Below are 26,352 nucleotides of genomic sequence, written 5' to 3' on the forward strand. Positions count from 1 at the left end.
ATCATACGTATAAAATTTTTGAGGGTTTTCAGTTTTTATTTTTATTTTTTTATTTTTTTAATAGGTGGTGTAGTTAACTAGGGTTAACTGAGTTAAGTTTACTTAAATAATCATGTGCAATGCACATGCTATTTTTTACACATATCATCTTATTAGATCAGTTTGTAGCCTAAGGCTACAACTGGTTTTGTAGCTAAATTTTGTCCAAATAAATTTTATGATATTCGATACCTATCAGAGATTAAAGAACAAATATATTATGTTTGTACATGTTATTGTTGCATATATGAGTAAAATATTTAGATAGTTTTGGAAATATGTTTGCATATGTGATGATTAGAGTGAAAATTATTGTTGCATATATGATGATTATAGATGAAGGTGGTGCCATTGCCATGACAATTAAGCTAACAAGAACCTCTTGTTTATATCATAAAAATAATTTCAAGACAAAGATATGGTTATTATTACCCTATAATTATTTGTCGGCATAAAGCTAAATGTAGTACTAAAAAAAAATACTCATGCGACTTGGAGAGCGTAACATGTGGGAATATATTAACAATGACATGCGCCTTTTGGCAAAAATGCCATGTGGAAAACACTTGTCACATTGCATTGAAGATGGAGTAGTTAATTCCTACCAATGGCCACCCCTGCCTTGTTTTGTGGGGGTAGATTTGGGCTGGAAAAAACTTCCCTCCATGCCTACTAAATGAGGCTTTGGCAAGAAGAAGAAGACAACCAAACACATCAAAGACAAAAAGAGAACTTCAAGGCAACATGTCTTCTTTTTTCTTTTTCTTTTTTTGAGATAAAAGATAGAAATTTTATTTGATAAAATATGCAAAGAGTACATAAGAACCCTGCAAACAAAACAGGGGAACCTGAACCTTTGACCCTCTGCTAACAGCAAAACAATTATACAGAAAAACAAACTATTTCTGCATAGACCATACCATTACATCAGAATATTACATAGACAAACAGGGGTATTTAACCCCTGCTAACGGCAGAACAATAATGCAGAATTATGCAGAAAACAACTTTTGCAGAATTCAAAAACAAATAAATAGAAACCTATAAAACAAGCATTGGAGTCGGACAACTATTACAACATTACCAGACCTATATTGCAGAAGCAATAAATATGCAAAAAAACAAAATAGTTTCTGCAGAAACAAAAAATTATGCAGAAAAATAACACTATGCAGAAACACATCAGATATGCAGAAACTATCAGATCACATTCAATTGCTTGATTGAGCAATTACCAAATGTTGATACTCCTGCAAAAAACCAAGTGCTTCATCAAGAATAGACTTGGGTTGAATTTGGATACATTCAAAATAATATTTATTTCAAGCATTCCAAATTGCCCAAGCTGTCACCGCTCATCGTTCTAGCTCCTGTTGAGAAAGTTTGTCCATTAACCACCTAAAAAGCATGAATATATCTTGAGCATCATTTGAACATTTTTGAAGCTTCCCTCTGCAAAGGGCCCATACATTTTGTGCAAAAGGACATTCCCAAAGCAAGTGGGCAGCGGACTCCAAGTGCTAGCAATAGAATTCACATCTTGGATCAATGTTAATCTTTCGGCGATACAGATTATCCCGAGTCGGCAAAACATTTGAACATGCCCTCCATTACAAACATTCTTACTTTAGGCGGTACATTTAAGCTCCACAACTTCCTACAAATTTTACGTTCTGCCATCAAACCAGAGTGCTCAACTCGTTGTTGCTGCCCCATACGAAGTGTGACCTAATATGCTGTTTTAACAAAGAAACTTTGAGACCTGTTTTCCTTCCAAACCAATTTATCTCGTGAGGACAGCCTTGACAATGGCATCTACAGAATTTCCATGTGTGTCTTATGAGCAAAAAGATCAAACACCTTATCCCTATCCCATTGTCCAGTGGCATCATGAATCAAGTCCTTCACCAACAGATTAGGTTGAACTTCTCCCAAAAAAATTGGTTTATGTGTCAACCACTTATGATTTGAAACATTAATATATCTTCCATCCCCAACCTGCCACTTTGTATGAGAAAAGAATGAATTGGGAAAAACTAATTGATTTGATTAACTTACCTTCTGCCCTTATATACATCTACAAGATCAGTTAGGAACGGAAACAGAGCACAAGCTCTGATCTAAGCTAACAGAAACAGAATAACCAACTAACAACCTATCTCACGTGTAAGTAACTAACCTACTCACGTGTGATTACAAACGAATGAAAATAAACACTAAGCTACAAGTCGTATATTGCTAATGTAAACTAATACAACTACTAAACGACGAGAGCTTCAGATATGGCTTCTTGAACTTCTGCTATGCAGGTTGATCCGTGTTTCTTCTGCTCCAATTGCTTGCTCTGATCTTGATACTCCCCCTCAAGATGGACTGTAGGTTGATAAATGTTGATGAGTCCCATCTTGGATAGAAGTTCTGAAAACTGTTTATGGCTTAAAGCCTTAGTGAGCAAATCTGCTAATTGGGATTGAGTTCTTACATGGATAAGTTTGATAACTCTTTCCAATACTTTATTCCTTACAACATGGCAGTCAATCTCTATGTGCTTCGTTCGTTCATGGAAAACAGGATTAGAACCTATGTGGAGTGCTGCCTGACTGTCACAGAATAACAAGGCTTCTCTGCTGTGATGAACCTGAAGATCCTTTAGCAAATAAAGAATCCAGACTATTTCACAAGTGGAAACAGCCATAGCCCGATATTCTGCCTCTGCTGATGATCTGGAAACAGTGGATTGTTTCTTTGATTTCCAGGAAATTAATGAGTCTCCAATGAATATGCAATATCCAGTAACAGATCTTCTGGTATCTGGACATGAAGCCCAGTCAGAATCTGTAAAACCTTTTACATGCAACTCTGAATTTGCTGAGAAGAAAATGCCTTTACCCGGTTCATTCTTCAAGTACTGCAAAACCTTAAGTGCTGCTTCAAGATGTGGTTTTCTTGGTTTAGCCATAAATTGGCTTAATTTGTGGACTGCAAAGGTAAGGTCAGGTCTAGTGATGGTTAGGTACAGCAACCTTCCAACCAGTCTTCTGTATTGCCCTGGATCATCAAGTAACAAACCATCATGTTTGCTGAGTCTCAAGCTTTGATCCATAGGAACTTTTACAGGTTTGCACCCAAGAAGCCCTGCATCCTCCAGAATCTCAAGAGCATACTTCCTTTGACATAGGGAAATGCCTTTGTCTGTCCTAGCTACTTCCAAACCAAGAAAAAATCTCAAAGCACCCAAATCCTTCAGCTGGAATTTTTGATTCAACATCACCTTAAATTGATCAACTTGCCCCTTATCATTGCTTGCTATGAGAATGTCATCAACATACACTAACAAAGCAATGAATGAATCTTCTTGTTGCCTAGTGAAGAGTGAGTAATCAGCTTTAGATTGAGTAAAACCAAGCTGAATCAATGTGTTAGAGAACTTGGAAAACCATTGTCTGGAGGCCTGTTTAAGTCCATAAAGTGACTTATTTAATCTGCATACAAGTTGGTTTCCATGCTCCCCCTTGCTGTGAAAACCAGGTGGAAGAGCCATGTAGACTTCTTCATGCAAGTCACCATGAAGAAAAGCATTATTTACATCAAGTTGGCTAAGGAACCAGCCTTTCACAGCAGCCACTGCAAGAATACACTTCACAGAAACCATCTTGGCAACAGGGCTGAAAGTCTCAAGGTAATCTAAGCCCTCTTTCTGAGTAAACCCCTTTGCAACCAACCTTGCTTTGTACCTTTCAATAGCCCCATCTGCCTTGTACTTAATCCTATAAACCCATTTGCATCCTATAGGATGTTTACCATGAGGCAAAGGAGTGATGGTCCAAGTATTATTGGCTTCCAAGGCAGCAATCTCAGCATCCATGGCATCTTGCCACTTAGGATCAGATGCAGCTTGTGAAAAAAACTTAGGCTCTGTGTTGGTACAAATTGAGCAACAAAAGGATTTGTATGTGGGAGATAAAGAAGCATAAGAAAGAGAGGAAGAAAGAGGATGGGAAGTGCCTGATTTGGATTGGTTGAATATGATGGTTGATGAAATTTGGTTGCAATGATAAGCCTTAAGGTAGGAAGGAGGTTTAGGCACCCTAGTAGACCTCCTAGGAGCATCAGGAAGCACAGCTGGAGTAACAGAAGCATCATGATCAAGAACATCAGTAGCAACATGATCAAAAACTTGATCATCTGAATCAAGATCATGATGAATCTGAACAAAAGAATAATCAGTAACAGGTGGGTTAGGATCAAGTAAGGCATGAGGAATGGAAGGAATGCTAGGCAAAGGAATGAAGGCAGATGGAGGAAGGGGAGTGTGTGAAGTAAAAGGAAACACTTTTTCATGAAAAATGACATCCCTAGAGATGAAAATAGAGTGAGATTGAAGATCAAGCAGCTTGTAACCCTTGATATTGAAAGGGTATCCTAAGAAGACAGACTTCCTAGCTCTAGGGGTGAACTTGTGTTTATGGGGATTGACATTAGTAGCAAAACAAAGGCAGCCAAAGGTCCTGAGGTGAGAGTAAGAGGGGATATGATTGAAAAGGACCTCATAAGGAGACTTATTTTGCAGGAAAGGAGTAGGAAGTCTATTGATCAAATAGATAGCTGTGAGGATGCAATCTCCCCAGAAAACAAGAGGAATGTTGGACTGAATTTGCAATGCTCTAGCAGTTGCAAGGATGTGCTGATGTTTCCTCTCCACAACCGAATTCTGTTGTGGAGTGTATACACAGCTTTGTTGATGAATAATCCCATTAGAGTTGTAAAAATCAACCATGTTAAACTCTAGAGCATTATCAGTTCTAATGGACTTAATGGGGGTTTGGAATTGAGTATGGATCATTTTGTAGAATGAAGCAATCAAAGGCCTAACTTCAGATTTGTTTTTCATGAGGAAAACCCAAGTGGCTCTTGATGCATCATCTACAATAGTAAGAAAGTATTTATGTCCAGCAGTAGTAGGAATAGAAAAGGGTCCCCAAACATCCATGTGAACAAGATCAAATGAATGAGTAGCTCTTTTATTATCAAAAGGAAAGGGTAGCCTCTTTTGCTTTGCCAAAGGGCATACAATGCAGTCTTTAGTACAACAATGTTGCAAGAAAGGAAAAAGATGACTCAAAGCATGAACTTTCATGTCAGATGGATGTCCTAGCCTAGAATGCCATAGAGAATACAAGCTGGCATGAGAAACAGAAGAAGAAAAAGCAGTGAAAGAGCTAGACTTATTCTTGAGAAGAAAATCATCAAGAGACTTGGAGGCTTGAGAAAGACTAGAAGCTTGTAACAGATAGAGACCATCATGCATTCTGCCTATTCCAATCGTGTTCCAACAGGTAAGGGCCTGTATAAAACAATAGTTGGACAGAAATACAAGACAAAAGGGTTGAGATTGAGTTAAAGCACTAACAGATATCAAGTTGAAAGAAAATGAAGGCACACAAAGGACATTTGTTAGGGTAATGTGAGATGAAAGCTTAATTGTACCAACATGAGTCACAAGTGCAGCCTCTCCATTGGGTAATTCAACCACAGAATGTGAAATTGCAGTAAAAGAAGTCAATAAATGCATGGAACATACTATGTGATCTGTAGCACCAGTATCTATAACCCAAGTTTCAACACCAAAGGCCTTTCTATTCACAACCTTAGCAGAAAATACTGAATGTGGTGAGCAAGGAACAATACCTGCAACTGTATTGGATGGTAATGACACAGCATTAACCTTGTGAGGCTCTTGAACTGTTGGAGTTTGGTGAGCTCCAATCAATGACAGAAGCTGGTGATATTGATCAGGAGTGAATGCAGGTGCTTGAGCAGTGATAAACTGATTATATTCAGTAGTTGGAGCTAAGCCATGCCCTTGAAACTGATTTGGAATGGGATTATGATCAGAAGTAGAGACTAAGTGATGGCCCTGGAACTGATTATGTCCCTGAAACTGATTTGCAACAGTTGAAACCTGATTAGCCATCATATTTCTGTTCTTGAATTTGTAGCCAGGTGGAAAACCATGGAGTTTATAACATTTCTCCACAGTGTGTCCCAACTTTCCACAGTGAGTGCACAATGGCCTTTCTTTTCCTCTTTGATTTGTGCTTGAGCTTTTGGCAGCCAAAACCGTAGATTCAACTCTAACAGAATTAGTAACTGATCTTTGCATTTCCTCTTGGATGAACAAGGAATGAGCCTTATTAGCAGAAGGCAATGGATCCATGAGTAAAATCTGTGTTCTGACTTGAGAAAACACATCATTGACTCCCATGAGGAACTTCATTGTTGCTTCTTTGATTTGAAGATCCTTCAACCTCTGATTAATATTGCACACGCATTTACCACAAGTGCACTGAGGGAATGGACTAAGATTCTGAAGCTGATCCCACAAAACCTTAAGCTGAGTGAAGTAATCAGTGAGTGACTGTTCTCCCTGATGGAACTCAGCAATTTGCTTCTGGATGTTGAAAATCTTGGTTCCATTTCCTTGACTGAATGTGTCTCGAAGCTCAGTCCAAATCTCAAAAGCAGTATCTTTGTAAATGATACTACCCTGAAGTTTTGGTGATACTGAGTTGATGATCCAAGTACCAACTATATTATCAGCACGAATCCATGCTTGAACAGCAGTTGGTGAATTAACGAGTGGAGAAGAAATGGTTATAGAACCATCTATAAAACCAAGCTTGTTTTTACCAATCAAAGACTTCCTCACTGATCTTGCCCAAGCAGAATAATTTTCTTCTCCAATCAGAGGCTGAGAAGTAAGAACAGCCCCTGGATTTTCTCCTGGATGTAAGAACAGAGGATCGTTGGGATTATATGAATCTTGCGAAGAAGATGAAGATTCAGTGGTAGTGTTAGCTGTTGTGGCAGCCATTAAAAAAAACTTGAGAAGAAAAGAAGCTTGAGAAGGTTTTGAGAAAGCTTTGAGAAAGCTTGAGAAAGGTAACAATGGTGGATGATGAAAGAGAAATTCCCAAATCTGTAAAACCCTAGAATTTCAGACTTTCTAGGAGCTCTGATACCATATGAGAAAAGAATGAATTGGGAAAAACTAATTGATTTGATTAACTTACCTTCTGCCCTTATATACATCTACAAGATCAGTTAGGAACGGAAACAGAGCACAAGCTCTGATCTAAGCTAACAGAAACAGAATAACCAACTAACAACCTATCTCACGTGTAAGTAACTAACCTACTCACGTGTGATTACAAACGAATGAAAATAAACACTAAGCTACAAGTCGTATATTGCTAATGTAAACTAATACAACTACTAAACGACGAGAGCTTCAGATATGGCTTCTTGAACTTCTGCTATGCAGGTTGATCCGTGTTTCTTCTGCTCCAATTGCTTGCTCTGATCTTGATACTTTGAACCTTCCTTAATTAGATCCCTAGCTGCTAGAAGACTTCTCCACACATTGCAAGAATAAATTCATCAACCAAGAATTTATTTTTGTCAAATAAATAATTGGCAGCCACAGTGACAGATGGTATGCCAAATTGGATAGGTTTTTAAGAGTTGCACTTGATGCAATCTATGGCCGTATTAAAGAAAACATGGCCATATTAGATGAACATGAAGAAGAAGAAGAAGAGGTCAGGTGCAAGTGCAAGAAAAATTAAATTAAAGAAAAAGTAGCCATATGGAACCTGCCTAAAGGTTCAACTTTGTGGATCATCTTGACCCAAATGAAGTTTTTGAAAGAAATCGAGAACATTAATCATTCCAAAATTATATGAATATGAACGTAATGAGATACTATGGAAAGAATTTCATGAGATATGTCAATGTCTTCATGAAATTTCACTAAAGGTTCAAACTCAAGAATTAAAATTCAGGGGGCGTGAAGTGTCCCTTGATTTTAATCTTAAGAAGTGCAATTTTGAATGGCAATAAATTGCCAATGAATCAATGGATCAAAACGGTCCATTAGATTCGATGTTCTTATTCGAAGATAGGGAATATGAAAAACTATTGATGTCAAACCAAGTTTCTATCAATTCTCATATCTTTGAAAATTGACATCCATCTTGAGTATTTGGATCTCATGATCTAAAAACTTTTTCAGAGTAGTTGATCATGTTCAAAGATAATGATGACTCGATTGTTGAAACAAATTCTAACCATTTAAATGGCCATATGAGCCATTTGTTTTAAAATTCGGTCACACCACAAGTTCTAGTCTTATTCAATTTGGTCTCAATTTTGAGACCAATCTATTTCGACTTTAAGACCAATATGGGTATGCAGTGTGAAAGTTCAAAAACGTGTACAAAAACACTTTTGAACGTTTAGACCCCTAAAAACCAATTTAATCAACACACGCAATATGTTAAACAACTAGTGTGCGGAAACTTAACATATGCTATAATAAGGAATTGATTAAACAACTATCTATGCCACAACAAAATAAACCACAGCAGATAATGTAAAGGCAGAGATAGAGAGGAAGGAAGATGCAAACACAGCGATAACACCAGATATGTTATCGAAGAGGAAACCGAAGACCTCGGCGAAAAATCTCTCCGCCGCCCTCCAAGTGGTAATCAATCCACTAGAAAATACAGTTGGGATACAAGGACAGCAATAGACCCTCCAAGCCTAATCTACCCAATGCACCTAAGCCCTCCAAGCTTCTTGCTCCAACGAGGTTGCGCCGAACCTTTTTCTTTTCTAGCTTTCCGGATTCCGCTACTACACCGTAGCATCAACCAATGAATATTGGCTCTTTCCTAACTGCTTTCCAGAACTCCAAACGTCTGTCTCACAGAGATGATAATGGTGAGAATCAGGTTTGGTATAATGCCTCTCAAGGATTTGACAATGGAGAGGAAGAGAGTGAGGGAATTTGATGAGACTCTAAGGTAGAGATTGTGGGTGAAACAATCTGGTTTTTTTTTAGGGTTTCTCTCTCAAAATTCTCTCTGGAAGCTCTCTTTCAATCGTGGGTTAAAAGGGTATTTATACTGGAGTGAAGAGGAATGCGAAACGTCAGGTTTTTCCAAAACAGGGGTGGCTCGCGGCTTGACCTCGCGGCTTGACTAAGTCGCGAGTTCCAGTCGCGAGTTAACCGTATGGCCAGTTGTCCTGTTTTGTCCTGTAGTGCTCCAGCTAGCATGACTGTTCATCTTCCAGCATGCTTGGCACGCGTGCATCTTCTGGCGGGTTGAAGCCGCGAGTCCACCCGCGAGTCCCAGCCGCGACACTCTGTTTTCTTGCACACTCTTGAGCAATCTTCACACTATCTCACTCACTACCCTTACAACAATCCCACCTAAATACAGGGTTACTAAATGCTGAATTACAAGCAAATTTGGCACGGAATAAAGCCAATTAGATGGTTGAATAAATTCAACCTTACAAAGTGTGTGGTTCCACTGTTTAAGAATATAATAAATCACATTGGTCTTGAATTTGAAGAAACTAAATAGTTTTTAGTGTAGGCGAGTTCGAAGTCCAAATCTCTTATTCGACAACTGATAGCACAAACAAATCACCAATTAAACTAAATACAGCAGAAATTAAATTTGTCACAGGTTGATTTGTTTACGAATGGGGAAAACCACCAAGGCAAAACCCTTCCAGGTGAATTTAAGGTTACCACTCCCAAGAATCCACTGTTATCAAAACAAGCGGTTACAAGTAAAAGGAATCCTAGTACCTAATACCAACTTACAGTTGAACCCTTACCCCAATACACAATTGGACTTGTAATGTAGTGACAATCTCTCCTTTCAATGCACGGCTCTTAGTACGTGACTAACCAATTAATGCACAGATCTAGATGTTGGTTACAAAGTTCTTCAGTTCATTCAGAAAATGAAGATCAAGAAGTTTCTTGGTTACAAAACTCTTGGCGCAAAGACGCAACAACTTCTACAAGAGAAAGATGAACTAGGGCAAATTGTCTCCAATCACAATTTGAGTGAATAATCACTTTGCATCAAGTTGCATCACCTTAGACGGTCCTTAAAATAATCCTTATATATGTCTAGGGTTGTGAGAAAAGAAACCCTACACAAATATTTTGGATATGCGTGAAAAACAAATCTAGAAATCTGAATTTCGTAATTCTCGATAAATATAGCTTCTGTTGAGAGTTGTCGAGAATTAAACATTAAACCTCAATAGATTTATCTATCGAGCTCTAATGAACAGCACTTCTTCATTTGTTTCTTAGACAGATTTTCATAACTTCAATACTAGACTTGAATTCTTGTTCCTTGAAGTACTAAATCTATCATAGATCTACCTAATTATAAGTAACGTGCATTTTGTCAAAGGATTAGCCAGTTTACAATGATATATGTTCTAACAAGTTCCACATATGTCCTAACAACAACAATAAAATTTATCAATTGAGCTAACTAGAACCCACAACAAGAGAATTTTTAAATAGTGTTATGTGACTTTTTTGTTGAATGTGTTGAGGTCAAAAAAATCATGACACCCAGGCCCAAGGAAATAACACAATGGGCCAACCTCATGACAAGTAATCATAAAAGGGATGAATTCAACACAAAGAAAAAGGATGGTAAGCCCAAAAGTTTTGAAGCCTAAAGATCCACGGAAGGAAAAGGCTTAGCCTGCCAGGATCAGGGAATTGAGGAGAGTCCAACAAAAAGAGCTAGGCCGGGATCCCCAGGGGCTGTCAAAGGCTCGGGATCCCTGGGACGCATAGCACAGTTGAGGTAGGATGGAGACAACTCGGAAGGGGTACCATGAAATACAAGAAACGAAGAACATATATGTCCTTCTCAAGCACCCAGTGGTGTAGCAAAGAACCAAAAAGCTTGGAGAATGACAATTCATGAACAAAAGACTGGTACCTCAAGAAACCCAGAATGAAGAATTATAAGGGGAAGTGGCTGGGAAAACCTTCAACCCAGCAGGAAATGATTCTGACTACTTGGGAAAAATGACAAGAAAAGGGACAGCCAAAAGCTGAAAAGGTAAAGAGCCAAAAGCTGAGGTCAGCTACGTAAGGGCACCTCGGAATGGAAAGTCAGCAAGGGACTTTTAGGGAGACAGCACCAAAAGGAAAAAATTATGAGGAATAAGGAAAGGACCAGCCCTCTGAGTGACTGGCACAGCACGAGCTCTAGTGCTTAGGGGAGCAAAAGAGAGAAGTTAGTGGTACTTCGGAACCTTACCATGACATTATAAAAGGGGAAGGCAGCCAGCGTTGAAGGGGCAAGCAGGTTGTAGTAAACCATAACAGAATCATTGAGAAAACCTTGTCAAAGCTTAGAGAAAGTAGAAAAAATAGAGAGATACTCCCCGGTATCCCGACACAACCACTATAGAACATACTCGGATTCAAAGAGATTCAAACTTTGCAAGTCTTGGAGGCTTGAATAACCATCCAAGTCTGTAATTTTTGAGCTTATTTGGACCTTGTAACATGTCTTAGTGAGCACATTGTAATCCATAATTAAGAAAATAAATCAAATATTTCATATTGACTTGAGGATCCCCAACAGTCTTTGTGTTCTTTTTTTTTCTTTCCTTGTTACATTGTTTTTTCCTTTTGTTGTTATCCTTGTTATTCAATATATATATATATATATATATATATATATAATATTCTTGCTTGCTAGTGTATACATGTTGTAGGATCCTTGTCCTGTGCACCACTTGGTTTGTAAACAACCCATTAGCTGCGGTGAACCAAGCCCAGTCCACCAAACCACAAGTATTTGGCCCAGAATTCTTGGGCCTAGAAGCCAAAAAAAGGCATCCACACAGAATGTTGCATTCTAAAAATTTATTATTGTTTAATATATTTGTAACGCTTTCAAATAATTTTTACCATGTATATATGACAAATAAACAATATGTTAGAATTCATCAAGTCATCCACAAAAAGAAAAACTATATATCAAAAAAAAAAAATTTAATAGAAAATAAAAAAATATTTTAGTACGCACATAACAAATGTATTATTTCGATTCTTTTATACCTAAGATTTAGAGTAGGCTCTAAACTTGTTTTAAATTTTGAAGATACATTTGGTTTCATCTTAGAGCCCGTTTGTTTCAGCTTTTAAAAGCTGAAACGTGCTTTTTGAAACCAAAAAAATAAAATGTGCGTTTTGTAAGTTTTTAAATGTTGCTTTTTCTAAAAAGCTGCGTTTTTATTTGTGAAGGAAAAACCTAAATTGCAAAAGTAGCAAGGAGCTCCATTGCAAAAAAGTGCAAAAGTGCATTTCATATTACCGTTGGAAGTTGCGCAAATTTTCCAAATTGCCCACTAATTTTTCTTAAAAACCCAATTTTATCCCTTTGTTTATAACACAATTTTACAAAGGAACCCAATAATGAAATCAGAACCAAAAAAAAAAAAAAAAAAAACCATCTGACCCATTTCTACCACATGTTGTTGGCAGTGGGGAAGAGATCAACCAGCGGTGGCGAGGAAGATAGGTGGTGGTGAAGGCAGAGTAGATCAGCAGACAACGGAGGCGATTTTCCTCCCTTGGCGATTTCTCCTTCTCTCTATCTTCGTTTGATGAGAATCAAATGGTGTGGTTGTGTGTGACCTTTAAGTTTGTGTGTTTTGATGGGATAGAGGGAAAAAAACTTATAGTCGAAGTGCTAAGAGAAAAGGGAGAAAGGAAGAAAGAAAATAAAAAAAGAAAGAGGAAGAAAGAGAGCTCTCAAGAATGTTTAAGAGTTTGGAGGAAGTGGTAGGAAAAAAAGAGGAAAGAAGGAAAAAAAGAAAAGAGTAAGGGTACATGTGTGGAGGAGAAAAAAAAAGGGAAAAAAAAAAAGGGAAAAAAGAAGGAAATATGGTACGTGTGTGGAGGAGAAAAAAAGGGGGTGGGGGAAAGAAGGAAATGCTATCACATTATTTTCACAATACTTTCACAATAAATCTTAAGTGGTAAGTTATTATTAACTGATATTGGTGAGAAAAAAATAGTTTTTATAGAAAGAGAAAAAAATAATTTTAATAGTACGTTCAAATTAAAATCAGTATCAATTTATCACAGATGATTTTTTGTGAAAGTGTTGTAAAAATATTATGAATGTAGTTTTTAGAAATGAATGAAGAAAAATTAATGAAAGAAGGTCATTGGGATTAGGGTTGTAAACGAGCCGAGCTTTGTCGAGTAGTGCATGTTCAAGTTTGGCTCATCAGGAAAAGTCAAAAGCTCAAGTTTGGTTTGAGCTCGTGACAAGCCTAAAAATAGTGTTTGAGCTTGAGCTTGTAAGAAAGTTAAAAAGCTCAAGCTGAGCTTGGCTTGATTAATTAGTCAAGCCAAGCTCAAGCTTCATATTAAGTTCAAACTCGAGCTTAGGTCAAGTTTTTGAGCTTGAGATCTAAATTAATTACATTATCAAATGCTTAAATCTCTAAAATTAAGAAGAAGAAAAAATATACTCATTTTATCATGTGTCTAGTCCTACTTATGATTAACCATTATTCAAATTAAAATTTTACATAATTAAATTAATTAATTTATCATTCCTTGTCTACTACAATTTTACCAAATATTCAAAATACAATTTTTACATTCACGTTAGATGGTGAAGAAATAGAAAAATACTTGTTTGTAACTATTATGAATAAGAAAATACTAACATGTTTTATAACTTTACTTTAGATGATTGATGGGGAAGGATCATATGCGGCCTACTTAACTAACTAATTTATTTTTAAATGTAACTATGGTCTAAAGTGGTTTTTGGTTAGTTTAGAGGGAAGGAAAAAATTAAGGTAATGGGTAGTGGTCCCATGTTGGTCATGACATTATTAAGATATGCGTAAAGATTATATTTAACTAACACATATAAACTTATAAATGAGTCTATACTTGAATTGTTTTGTATCAAGCCTAATAGCTCACGAGCTTATTTGTGAACAAGATTTTTTGCTTGGGCTTAGCTTGTTTATTAAACGAGCCTAAAATTAAGGCTCAAGTTTGGCTTATTTATAAACAAACAAACATGAACGAATTTTTTATCGAGTTGAGCCCGAGTTGTTCATAATCGGCTTGGTTCATTTATAGCCCTAATTGGGATTCTATTTTAATTGTTGTTGGTTGCGGAGAACTTCAAAGAAAGGGAGAAATGATATGAAAACAATGCAAGAGGAGAGAAAAAAAATCCAAACATGAGAGAGAACTCATTGATGAGAAAAAGATAGCATCAATATCAGCAGCAATGACAACTCTACTATAACTAGAAAGTAGAAATGAGTTTATGCTTGTTTGGATAGAAGCTTAGGTATAATAGGTTTTGATGGATCAAAATTACAATTTAACCCTTATAAAATTTTTAATTACACATTTTTCTTTTTTAAAATTTAAATGTAGGTTTAGATTTTTTTTTAAAAGGATATTTAATTATATGGGTTAAATGAGATCGTGTCAAAGAAGGTCAACCCACTTTGACTCAAATAATTAATTACGTTAATTCAAGTTGATTATGGGTTAAGAATGTCAACCTACAATTAATCAATTTCTTATTCAAAGCAAGACCATGAATGGCACGACCAGTGGCAACTGGCAAGGCCTCAAAATTTGGCTTCAACATGATCGCTAATGGCATTGTCTAATTCAAACCCCCCCCTCTCTCTCCTCTCTCCCCCCCCCCCCCCTTCCTAGACCCTAAGTTTGTCTTATCTTCTCAATCGGTTTGCAACAATTGGCTTTGTTTTTATTTTTTGTCCACGTTGTGCATGTCACATGACTAGAAAATTAGTTTATTAAACGATACACTAATAAAAATAACTATTTGACACATGTATGAAGTTTAGGTATTAATGCTTAAAAAAAAAAAAAAAAAAAATCAAGTGGTGTTAGTGTATCCCTAAAGTTGAGAGTTGTTTTAGGACATTCTTTCCAATTTTTTTTTTTTTCCTAAGAAAAACACATACACACACAGAAAGAGAAATAATGAGATTTTAGTACAAAAGCACACTACAAGCTAATTTAAAATAAAATAAATCCCAAAATCATTTAAAAAATTATCGAGAAAAAAAAGGGTAGACCTGGACACAGAATCACGATTTCCAAACACATCTCGGTCGAGAAAAGAAATGAGTTGGGTTGTGGGGTAAAGTATTTGAAAAAATTAGGGGTGGCAAAGTAAGCCCAAACCTATTTTCCCATTCAAACCCACCCACTCTAATTGAACCCCAATTATTAGTTGGGTTAAATGGGTATCAACCCAATTAAACCCAGTGATTATTGGGTTTTAAATAAAAACCCAATGAGGCCCATCTAACCCAAAAACAATTTACCCAAATTCAACGCAGCCCTTTCCATAAAAAAAAAAAAAAGGAAAAAAAGAAAAAGAAACCTCAGACGTTTCAGGGTTTCAAGGTTTTCATTTTCCTTCATTTTCTTGGCTTCCAAACACTTCTCTCTCTCGCTTGCTCTCTCCCTCTGATCATTCACTATTCTTCTCTACACAAAACCTCATAAAAATACGAAATAAAATACAGAACACAAAAATACAATAAACAAAGAAAAAAATCATAGCTTTTTACCACTGAAACTTGTAGATCTTCGCCATAATACACCGAAATCGAAAATCAAACCAACGATTTCGGCCAAACTCGTTGAATCAGATCTTCATAGAAACCAATCAAAATCACTGTAAAAGCAAAAACAAACACAGTAATGAGAATTAGAAGAAGAAAAAGAAAGTTTGGATTTTCGATTTCCATTTTGTGAGGATGTAGTGGAGAAGAAAATTACTGTGAAGGAGCTTGGTCAAATCTTGGGCAGCATTGGCGGAGGTAGAAGTCGACAAGGAGCCGCCGTCGATGCATTGGCCAAGATTGGAGCAGCAGCCGCCGCCGTAGGCTCTCTAGAAAGAAGAAGAAGATGAGGAGGAGGAAAGATCGTTGTTGATACAGCAATAAGTTTTTTTGCAACTGAGGCCATTGTAAAGAAAAGTTTTTTTTTTTTTCTCGAGAAAGTTTTGAGCTTGAAATGACATTTCTTTGTATTTGTTGTACTGTTTGGTTGCCAAGAAAGTGAGAGAAAATAAAAAAGAAAAGAAAATATTTTTTTATTTGGATTTTTAATATAATTGCTGATGTGGATGTTTTGGAATTTTTTAATCCCAAGAATGGAGATGAGAGAGAGTGGAAAAGGGAATCCAAGAAAGTGTTAGGGTTTTCACTTTAATGGTATTTTGGTAATTTTGATAATTGGGTGAGTTGGGGTTTACCCATTATAATTGAGTTGGGTTGGATTTGGGTTAGAAGTAATTAGTTAAATGGGTTTTAAATACCCAACCTAATTATGTCCACTCCAAACCCACCATTTGACACCCCTACTATGTAATACTTTGTGCAATTTGGATTTTATTTCATGAGAGTAACTTTCACTGCTAAAGAAATTGATTTGAAGTCTTCTACTGTAAAATCTGTTTTTCAATGGAGTTGAAGATGAAGCTATGATCCCGAGGAGTAAGTTGCTACAGGATTACATGTACAAGATTGTAATTTGGAGTTAAGTGAATCATTTCCTATTTCCATGTAAAAGATGTTCCTCAGACAGTTGGGATTAGTCAAGTTAAGTTCAGTTTTTAGTCTGGAAATGTTCTTGTCAATGAAGTAGCTCCTCATATGTCAGTTTTGCCTTTTCTTATATATTCATATGCTAGAGTTCTGACTCAACTGTTGCCTGCGAGCTTTGACTATTCCTCTCACCTATCTGATTCTGGAACGGACTTCTGTGTAAACATCAACCAATAGATCATGTAGTCACTCTCTTCAATAATAGTACCACCTTGTTTATAATGCAGCACCTTGCTAAGCAGCAAATGTTTTGGCATGCGACAAAGAGAACTTTTTAGTTGCTTTAGAGATTTAATTCACACCCTTCACTACTGCTTGGCCATTAAGGATTTATGAAATGGCCATATGAACAACCCTTAAGTTGTTGAAAAATAACCACAAGGCCAACAACAAAGAAGTCAGAGCTGGCTGAAAAATCAAAATATATCTTTTCCGTATTTGTCTGTCATTTTTTCTACCTTTCTAGTAGAATTGTAATAATCTAAAATGACGTTTAGCTTGCAGATGGCCCCAAAGCAGAAAATCAGAATTAAGCTTAGATCATACTGGGTGCCCCTAATAGAGGACTCCTGCAAGCAGATATTGGATGCTGCAGGGACTACAAATGCAAAAACCATGGGTCCTGTTCCATTACCAACCAAGAAGCGAATCTATTGCGTTCTCAAATCACCACATGTGCACAAGGATGCAAGATTCCATTTTGAGATCCGTACAGACCAGCGCCTCATTGATATTCTTTTCCCAACTGCACAAACAATTGATTCCTTGATGCAACCTGATCTTCCTGCTGGTGTTGATGTAGAGTTCAAGCTCTGAAGAAACAGTGCTGCGGCTTAGATAAATTTCTTGAATTTCCAAATTATGAGGTTAACTATGATTTGTAGATTGCTATTTGGGGGAAAAAAGTAGAGAAGAAGACTGTGATAGATGATATTTCTTTTCCTAGTTTGATTATTACTCCAACTTTCATCTTCATTAAGTAAAGCCATCATTCCCAATTTTTTTTGCAAAAAATTGTTGAACTTCCTATGCATTAAAGATAAAGAGTATTAAGGATGTTTGGATTGCTTACCACAATGTTGAGTTCATTCCTAAGAGGCTAAGACTAATTCCTTAAATTCCTAGTTGTGGACTTTCATCTGCTCTACGTTGTTCTTATTGCTTTTAAATAAACTTCTTAGGTTCTTATGAATCTACTGGGTTTGATCGACTAAGCTTCTTAAGTGCAAAAAAGTGGCTTTCCCGACTTTGTTGTTACAACACATCAGCCACTTTTAAAGTTACTGGAAAATGGCACCGTTTGGCTCTATCATGTAATTGTCTAACCAACGAGATGGTGAAAGCCGGACAAAGTGAGCAAGAGAAAACTAACTTTTGAAAACTAAAACTGAAATTGTGTAATATAAAAAACTAATGATTATCAAATATGATGGTTGCATTCTAAATTGAGAAGTTATTGGAAGAGAACTGATGATGGCTGAAGAAGGGCATTTTCAGTGGCAGGTAATTTGTTATCGTGATGTCACTCAGAAATATGATCTTGATAAGGTGTTATTTTGGACACTCAAAGTGCCCTGACAGCTGTTGGCCTTGTATTTCTTTCCTGCTTTATGTGTTGCATCCTGGGACAATGAACTTGAAGAGATACAGCAGAAGCAATTCTATGCTAGTATCTTGCCAATGACCCATTTGGTCTGATGGCACCTCCCTAGGTAGGGGTTGAGGGTGAGGGGAGGGGTATGGGTAGTAGCTTAGGAGATTTCTAACCATTTCAAAAATAAAAATAAAAATTCATGCGAGTATCTCTCCTCATTGTTTGACTATAAGTTCTTTCCAAATGACCTCTCATTGGGGCTGTAGTTCCTTTTCTGTTGCACTAGTATTTCAACTGAATTGATTAGTTCACCATTTTGCCTAAATATTTGAATATAGTCTGTCTTCTATGTAAAAAGTTTTTATCCATAAAATCACCAATATTCTTGCAACAAGATATCTAGCTTGTATTTTATGCTGTTCTTTCACATTTGTACTTTTCTTCTTAGGTTCTGGATTGCTTCCTAGAGCAAATATCCCTTAGAGATGTCATTGTCGAGATTTGCCTAGTAGAGGGGTGATCACGGGAACAAGTTCATTGAACAGTTGGCCTGTTCTCAAAAGTTTCTTTTGTGGATTTCTTGTAAGCAATATCACGTAGAAAATGAAACCGCTGACCTCTTGAAGAAAGGCATGTAGAGTTTCTCTGTGGCATTCTCATTTCCTTGTGCTTGCATTAGTTGTTAGAGCTAGATGAAAAATACCAAGATGCATGACGTCTTGAATGTTTAATGAGCAGTGTTACTATTTTCTAGTTCTTGTCAGATTAGTATGTGCTTTGACACATTATCTTGTCTTTTTTTCATAAATATGAAGTTTATTTAATATAAAAGGTAGAATGAGATGAAAAATTTACCACATGTTACTTATACACGTCTTGTCAAAGTCATGAAGTCCATTAGACTTGAGTGATGAGTCACCTGAATGTTGATTATGTATTTGGTCATGTATCTCAAAATTTACTTTGATTTCATTACCCTATAGCTGGTACCTCTGCCTCTTTCCAATGGGAAGACTGATAAGTGCCGATCTTGAGGCCTAATACTGCTGAAACTATTTGTAGGGGGAAAAAAACTTTGATTTGATGACATCTAATTATCTGATTTTGTACAAAGTTTGATAAAGTTTATTAGAAAAAACAAAGACACACTTTAAGATCTTCGTGACCAGATATTGATTTAACATGTCAACCTAATATTTTAACTCTAAACTATAAATCATAAGTCCCTTTTTTCGAATGTCTCGCTTGAGCTTGTCATCAAAGTATTATATGTTTAGACTTGGTTAATTCTCTTGTAAGGCGAGCTCGAACTTGTTCACAAGCAACATGAAGTAACTTATTATTTTTCTAAATATAGTAAACTCTTACCCCTTCACAAATTTAATAATAACTAAACTATAGTTGAAACTATATTGTTTTGAGTTAATCAAATAGCTTGATTTTCATTTATGAACTTATGAAATATAGATCCACCAACCTTGTATTGTTGAAAGTTAATTTTTTCATATAAATATTATGTAACTTTTATTATGAAATGGACTATTTATATTATAGTAAATTATAAATAATAATTTAATATCTTATGAATTTATTGACAAATTTACACGATTCAATCTTTAGTCTATATAAGTATATACACACACACACACACATACATTCACAAACATATTATGTATACTTAAATCGACTCATGCTCCTGAGCTTGTTTACGAATACATTATTTTGTTTCAACTTATTAATAGTAGAGTCAAACTAGACTTGAGTTTGACTTTTTTATTAAATAAACGGGCATATTTAAGTTCGTTCTAAAGTCAAGTTGGAACTGTTTAGCTATTCATTTCAGCCCTAGTCCTTCTTTGAACTCCGAGGCCTACTAACCAAAAGTGAGTGAAGGCACCATTCGAATACTTCAAAACACAAGGTTTTGGCCCAAAATCCTGCCTTCATCCAAGATGGCTCGGTCAAGTACATGTCTCCATTACAAGCGCTGTCCAAAACTGCCTTGGCACACCCTTTTGTTGTCTCAGATGGGAACCAATCAGCTTGAGTCTAACCATAAATCACATTAAGAAAATGAAAAAGATACCTCTTTGTTTTGAGAGAAAAAGAATCAAAGTGTAAATAGTAGCTAAGTTGGCAATAGAAATCACACATAGTGGGGTCATTACAAAATGGTTAGCACAATTATTGTTAGGCCTAGGCACTCATATTGTCATATACACATCCGGCAGGCCTTCAAACAACAACAATCTAGTCTTAAGTCCAAAAGTTTGAGGTAGGTCATGGATCCTAACTTTATCATCATACCAAGACATCAATTGATTTTTTAGTATAAGTAAGGATTGAACCTCAGATTTCTTATTCAATAACAAGAGACTTTATTAGTTGAGCTAATTGGAACATGCGAATTCGCATATGTAAAATCAATAATATAAGCACAATATTTTCTTGCACATCCACATGGGAGTTTTTTTTTTTTTTTTTTTTAATAATATTTTTGAGAAAGTTCACATGGGAATTGGAAGGGTTTTATTATTAGTATTATTATTATTATTATTATTATTATTATTATTATTATTTTAATTCAAGCTTTGGTTCAATTGATACTGACAGGCTATAAAGGAGAGCTCATTTTTGTCAACCACGAGGAAAAATAGAAATTAGGCATCATTATGTTTTGATGCTCTTCCAAAACCCCTCTCCTCCATTAACCATAGCCATAATACAAATGCAACATACACTAGTAGGGTAAACGATTAGCTATGTTTGATAATTCACATTATACTTTTTCTAAAGCCTACCTCTGATAGATAATCGCTTTGTGTCATTTCTGACTCAATCACTCCAGGATTCACAATTGTAATTCCAATATCCTGTCCAAATTCAGTCCTCAATGTCTCAAAAAAGGATATCAGGGCTGTCTTGCTTGCCTGAAGCCATCACAGATTTTATAAGCAATCAGTGAGAAGGAAAAAATGGGAATAACACAAATTAGGAGGTGAATTTCTTACATTGTAGAAGCTAAATCTTGGAGTACTTAACCATGCTCCAGTTGAAGCAATTACAACAACCTTCACTTTTCTTTTTCTTAGGTGGGGAACAGCATAATGGGTGCTGTACATTGAACCCCAGAAATTTATATCCTTAAAAACATAAAGTTTGTTCAGTCATGGAAAGTATGCAACCTAAAACTAAGACAAAAAATAGGTTAATTCTTGGACAAACACAACTTAACATCAAATAAAAATTTGAACTCTAAAGTGTGCAATGTTGTTGCAAAGTTTTTGTGTATTTGGATGTGAATAGCCAGTAGGATTTGAATTGAACCACCATGCCTATTTTATATTGACAAACACATAAACATTGGAACATGATCCTCTCAGATCTACTTAAATAGAGAAGGTCTATTTCATAGTTAAAATTTTATTTTTTGATTTGGCAGTGTACAAAGTGTCACACCATTTAATCTAAACTATAAAATAGATCTATTTTAAATAGAGAGAATCCTAACATGGTTAACGCTAGGCCTAGAGATGCAATAATATTGGATGATATTATCTAATAGACAATTGGTATCACCATTCATTTTTTAAATTCCAATAACAAGAACTGTTACAGTGTTATGGTCTTATTACCATAACTGAATAGCAATATTAGATAATTGGGATAAATCTTCAAACAAGCGTAGTTGTAGTATTCCAGCGTCATTCACCAAATGGTCCACTGTTCCAAAAACCCCATCCACCATACATAAGTTAAAAAAAAAACAAAAAAATTTCCACAAAGCCATAGAAAACCAAGGGAGATTATTCTTTTTACTATGTAAATTTACGTTGTAGACACAAAAAAGTGACAAATATTGTACACATTGCAAAAAGTGGTAAATATTATACACCTTTTGTGAATGTATACAACATTTACTACTTTTTATGTCTACAATGTAAATTTATATTGCAAGTATAATGTAAATATGTAAAGGTCCGCAAACCAAATTACATATCACACAATTTTCTTCATTGATAATTAAGTTGCACATTCACTCAATAGGTCTTGAAGTCATGATATCAATCTCTACATTACTTTTACAAGGGAAGGATGAGTTGAAACTCATGGTGAAAACATAAATAAAAAGCCAAACACTTACATCGTCCAAAGTGGCTCACTGCCTCATCAACAAATCTCTTACATTCTTCAACTTTGGAAACATCGGCGCATAACGCAATAACCTCTGGTGATCCTAGCTTGCGGGCTTTATTTGCGACTACTCGAAGACAGTCCTCTCTTCTTGCAACAAGGGCTAAACGAGCACCTCTCTTTGCGTACTCGTAAGCAACATGCTTCAAACTCACAAAGTCAATATGCAACATTAATACCCAATGTATAAGGGAGTTAGATATCTATATATTAACAAAGGCTAGAGCCATCACTACGTGAAGTATCTATTTAGTAGTATTTTTAAACTAGTTCCCCAAAAAAAAAAAAAAAAGTCGGAGCCAAGAAATTTCAAAGGGGATAAAGGCTATTTAATAGTACGAGAAATATATTATATACCCTCACGCTTCACATGGCCAAAAAAAAAAAAAAAAAAAAAAAAAGAGTTTAAGAATCCATTTCCTTAATATATAGTAAAAAAATGAAGAATTAATATAACATATACTCCTTAATTGGAGTCTTCTCAAGATATTATCTCGAGGAAGTGTGGGGTGTGCTAAAATTTATATATTGAGAAATTGTATTGATTATAATGAAATATAGTGAAACTGTTTTTTTCGTTTTGCTGAGTTAAATGAATGACATAGATAAGTAAATGTGGTTTAGTAGTGTTGGTTCTACATAGCTCATAGAAGTGTGTGTGATGTGCTAAAATAATTTATAAATTGATAAGTTGGAAAAAAAATTGGCAAATGCCCTTTTTGGGCAAAAAAAGAAGCATTCTGACCTATTTCCTAAACTAATTAGGAAAATACCCCTTTTTTGTAACTCGATAGAACGGAAGTCGAGATTTATTGAAGAACTCGATTATGTTATAGTCGAGTTTATAGTTGTCAAACCGTGAATCGTATCGTGAATCGATTTTTAATTTTTTTGTATCGTGTATCGTATCGTATCGTGTATCGTAAGATACACAAACACTTAATAAAATTTATAAAAAATTATAAATATACATATATAAAGGATATATTTATTATAAAATTTAAATATATTCAACTAATGACTAATTTATTCATCACTTATTTAATAATATCTAACAAACTAACTAAATAAATCAAACTAGCATGTGTTGATAACATACACATTAAAATTACTTAAATTTAAAAGTGATAATATATTACAAATGACTCAAAGTTAATAATTTATTTTCATCATATTCATCAAATTGCCTAATCAACCCCATCTAAGTCAACGCTATCATCATATTTATAATTTTGCAAATTTATTTCTTCATTAAAATTTTTTTCATCGTCATTCGTCATTAACATTTACTATCTCTTCTTGTTCTTTCTATTTCTATAAATTTTTTTTGGCATTCTAGTTTCTTGGACTTATAACAATAACGACAAAAATAAAAATAAAAAATTAAATAAATTTTTAAATGTTAAAGTAAAAGGTACGTGTGTACCATGTAGTCCAATTGAAGGAGAGAGGGGAAAAAAACTTATGAAATATGTTATTTTAGTAAGCAAAATTAAGTAAATTAATAATTTTGTGTTAAAAACAAGTCTAACAACTTGTTAGATTCAAATAAAAGTACAAATTTTAACAAAAAATTTCATTTTAAAACATTTGTCTATGTATCGTACGATACGTACAATTTTACGATACGATACGATTCATACGATACACACACTGTATCGTACGATTCATGAGCACTTACGATACGCCGATACGATATGAAACTTTTTACACACGATTCGATACGTATCGTACGATACGTATCGCGTATCGTACGATACTGACAACTATGGTCGAGTTAGCTTCAACCTTGTGCACACTGCCAAAGCAAACATGGCCTTTTCCAATAAAAAAAATGGTTGTTTATAAACGCATAACTCGGTAATTAGAAAATCGAATTTGCTTTACATTTTTCAAAACCAACGTCTCACAATGCCTGTTCACTCTTTCCCTATTCACTCTCCCTCGCTCTCTGCCATCACTCTCCCTCTACACTCTCCCGCTACACTCTCCCTCACTCTTTGCGATCACGCTTCCTCAGTCTCCCCCACCCTCCATCACCCTCCCTCACCCTTTTCGATCAGTTGACGTTGTCGGTACCCTGGTGCTCTGTCGGTACCCTTTTCAAACCCTCACCGTACTCGCCGCCGTTGATTACAAGTACGTTGCTTTGCCGTTTTACTGTTTTGTGCTGCATTTGTTTTGTGGGAAATGGATGTTTATCAGAGGGGGATCTCGCATTACCAAAATCTTCAATTTTTTTCATTTGTTTTATGGGTACGATGCATGTTCAGATTTTGCGTAGGGAAGAAAAGATGATAATAAGTGTGCTAGTTAAATTTTTTACTATTTGAAAATGGGTTGTTGAAAAAGTTCTGTTTCATATTGCCAAAACAAATGGCTACTGTGGAAGGAGCAAAGTAGCTGTATTTTTGAAGATACAAATTGATTAAACACTCGGTTGGAATCATTGCTGATTAGAACTTTGGTTGATTGGTCTCGTGCCTGGGGTTAGCAACCCCCTTCTTGATTTCACATAATCACTTAGCTTTGTACATAATTCTTTTAGGTTATGGTGTGCTTATCATCATGAACATGAAGTAATATGTTCTATTAATAAATTATCATTATTTATCATAAGACAAATGAACATGAAGTTACCTGTTCTATTAATAAAATGTATTTATTAATATATGAAAGTATAGTTTATATAAATATTTTCCATTTTTGCAATAGGTGTGGACATTGAACTTCATGCTGATATCGTTTCCTTTCATCATTTATTGTGGAATTTGTATTTGCTGCAAACAGTATGAGCGTATGCACTGACATTGAAAATAGAGAATATATTGCTGCTTTCATTAGAGTTCAAGCCATGACATGAATTTCATGATTTCCATTTTGTGAAGTTTCGTATATTAATCTATGCACTAACATTGAAAATAGAGACTAAATGCACATCAAAGTTTGTAACTTTTGTTTTATGATTATTAATCTTCAATTGTTTATATTAATCTTCAATGTTTTTCATTTGTTTTATGATTATCAGAGGGGGATTAATCTATCTTTCTCTTTCATTCTCTTTAATGTGTGAGTTATAATATGTTGACTGTTACTTCAATCTATCTTTGGTTTTTCATTTGTTTTATGTTGACTGTGAATCATATAATTTTATATCTTTTTGTTAAATGCTGGTTCTCAAATCTTCCATCATTCATTTGAATCTTGAACCAAATGAGAAAATCTCTTTTAAAATAGTAAGGCACTTTGGTAATAAGATGTCTCAATAAATTTGCTTTTGTTTGGTACCTTTTTGTTAGTTTCTGTTAATGTAAATTGAATTGCTTTTGTATGAATTCATCAGTGCGTTGTCCCACAAATTAAGATTAATCTTTCAAGTATGCTTTCTTTATTGCCAAAACCAAACAATTTTCACGCTTTCGTTAGTGTTTTGGAATTCTATACTATCTTATTTTATGTTCCTTTTATGAGAGAGAGAGAGGAATAGAAGGATATTTTGAATGCCAAGAGTTGTCCATGTAGAGTCTTAAATTTCAATTAATAGGGTTGTTGTATTATTGGATGTTATTAAATGTGCCTAGACCACCAAAGCTTTCTGTTCTCATAGTATTTGTAATTTGTAGTTTGTACTAGAAACTTAGAGTATACATCCTGTATGCTTCATTGGATTTTGTTGTACCTAGTTTTTATTTGATGAAATTTAAGCCTTATGGTGTAATGTAGAATCCTGACTATTGCTTATAGCTAATACTGGACATGGGTATAGTTTCGAGTCTGATAGAGTCATACTCATATAAATGGATCTAGAACTAACTCCTAAAATAGGGGTATTTCCTTGATTAGTTTGAGAAAGAGGGCACAACGCTGCTTATTTTGCACAAAAAGGGCATTTGCCCATTTTCCCCATAGTTTAGAGTTAAAATATTAGGTTGACATGTTAAATCAATATCTGGTCACGAAGATTTTAAAGTGTGTCTTTG

General features: G+C 35.3%; 2 protein-coding genes across 2 annotated transcripts in view; one reads left to right on the top strand and one right to left on the bottom strand.

Annotated features, from left to right (window-relative positions):
* Positions 1-17,088: 17,088 nt before the first annotated feature.
* LOC126729155 (30S ribosomal protein S10, chloroplastic) lies at positions 17,089-17,655 on the top strand. Its single transcript, XM_050434849.1, has one exon. It carries the CDS (start codon positions 17,089-17,091, stop codon positions 17,398-17,400), a length of 312 nt encoding a protein of 103 aa, XP_050290806.1. The 3' UTR covers positions 17,401-17,655.
* A 2,368-nt stretch (positions 17,656-20,023) lies between these two features.
* LOC126728606 (11-beta-hydroxysteroid dehydrogenase-like 3) overlaps positions 20,024-26,352 on the bottom strand; it is a 77,211-nt gene continuing 70,882 nt past the window's right edge. Inside the window, exons 4-6 of the mRNA XM_050434404.1 lie at positions 21,190-21,321; positions 20,980-21,108; positions 20,024-20,227 (exon numbers count right to left, since the gene is read on the bottom strand). Of these exons, the coding sequence (XP_050290361.1) occupies positions 20,024-20,227; positions 20,980-21,108; positions 21,190-21,321 (465 nt within the window). The remainder of the gene's footprint in view (positions 20,228-20,979; positions 21,109-21,189; positions 21,322-26,352) is intronic.

The sequence above is a fragment of the Quercus robur genome, chromosome 5 (assembly GCF_932294415.1).
Source record: "Quercus robur chromosome 5, dhQueRobu3.1, whole genome shotgun sequence".
NCBI lineage: Eukaryota > Viridiplantae > Streptophyta > Magnoliopsida > Fagales > Fagaceae > Quercus > Quercus robur.

What these genes read in the sequence shown, in the direction of transcription:
- LOC126729155 (XM_050434849.1), top strand. Translation starts at nt 17,089, where the DNA reads ATGGCCCCAAAGCAGAAAATCAGAATTAAGCTTAGATCATACTGGGTG.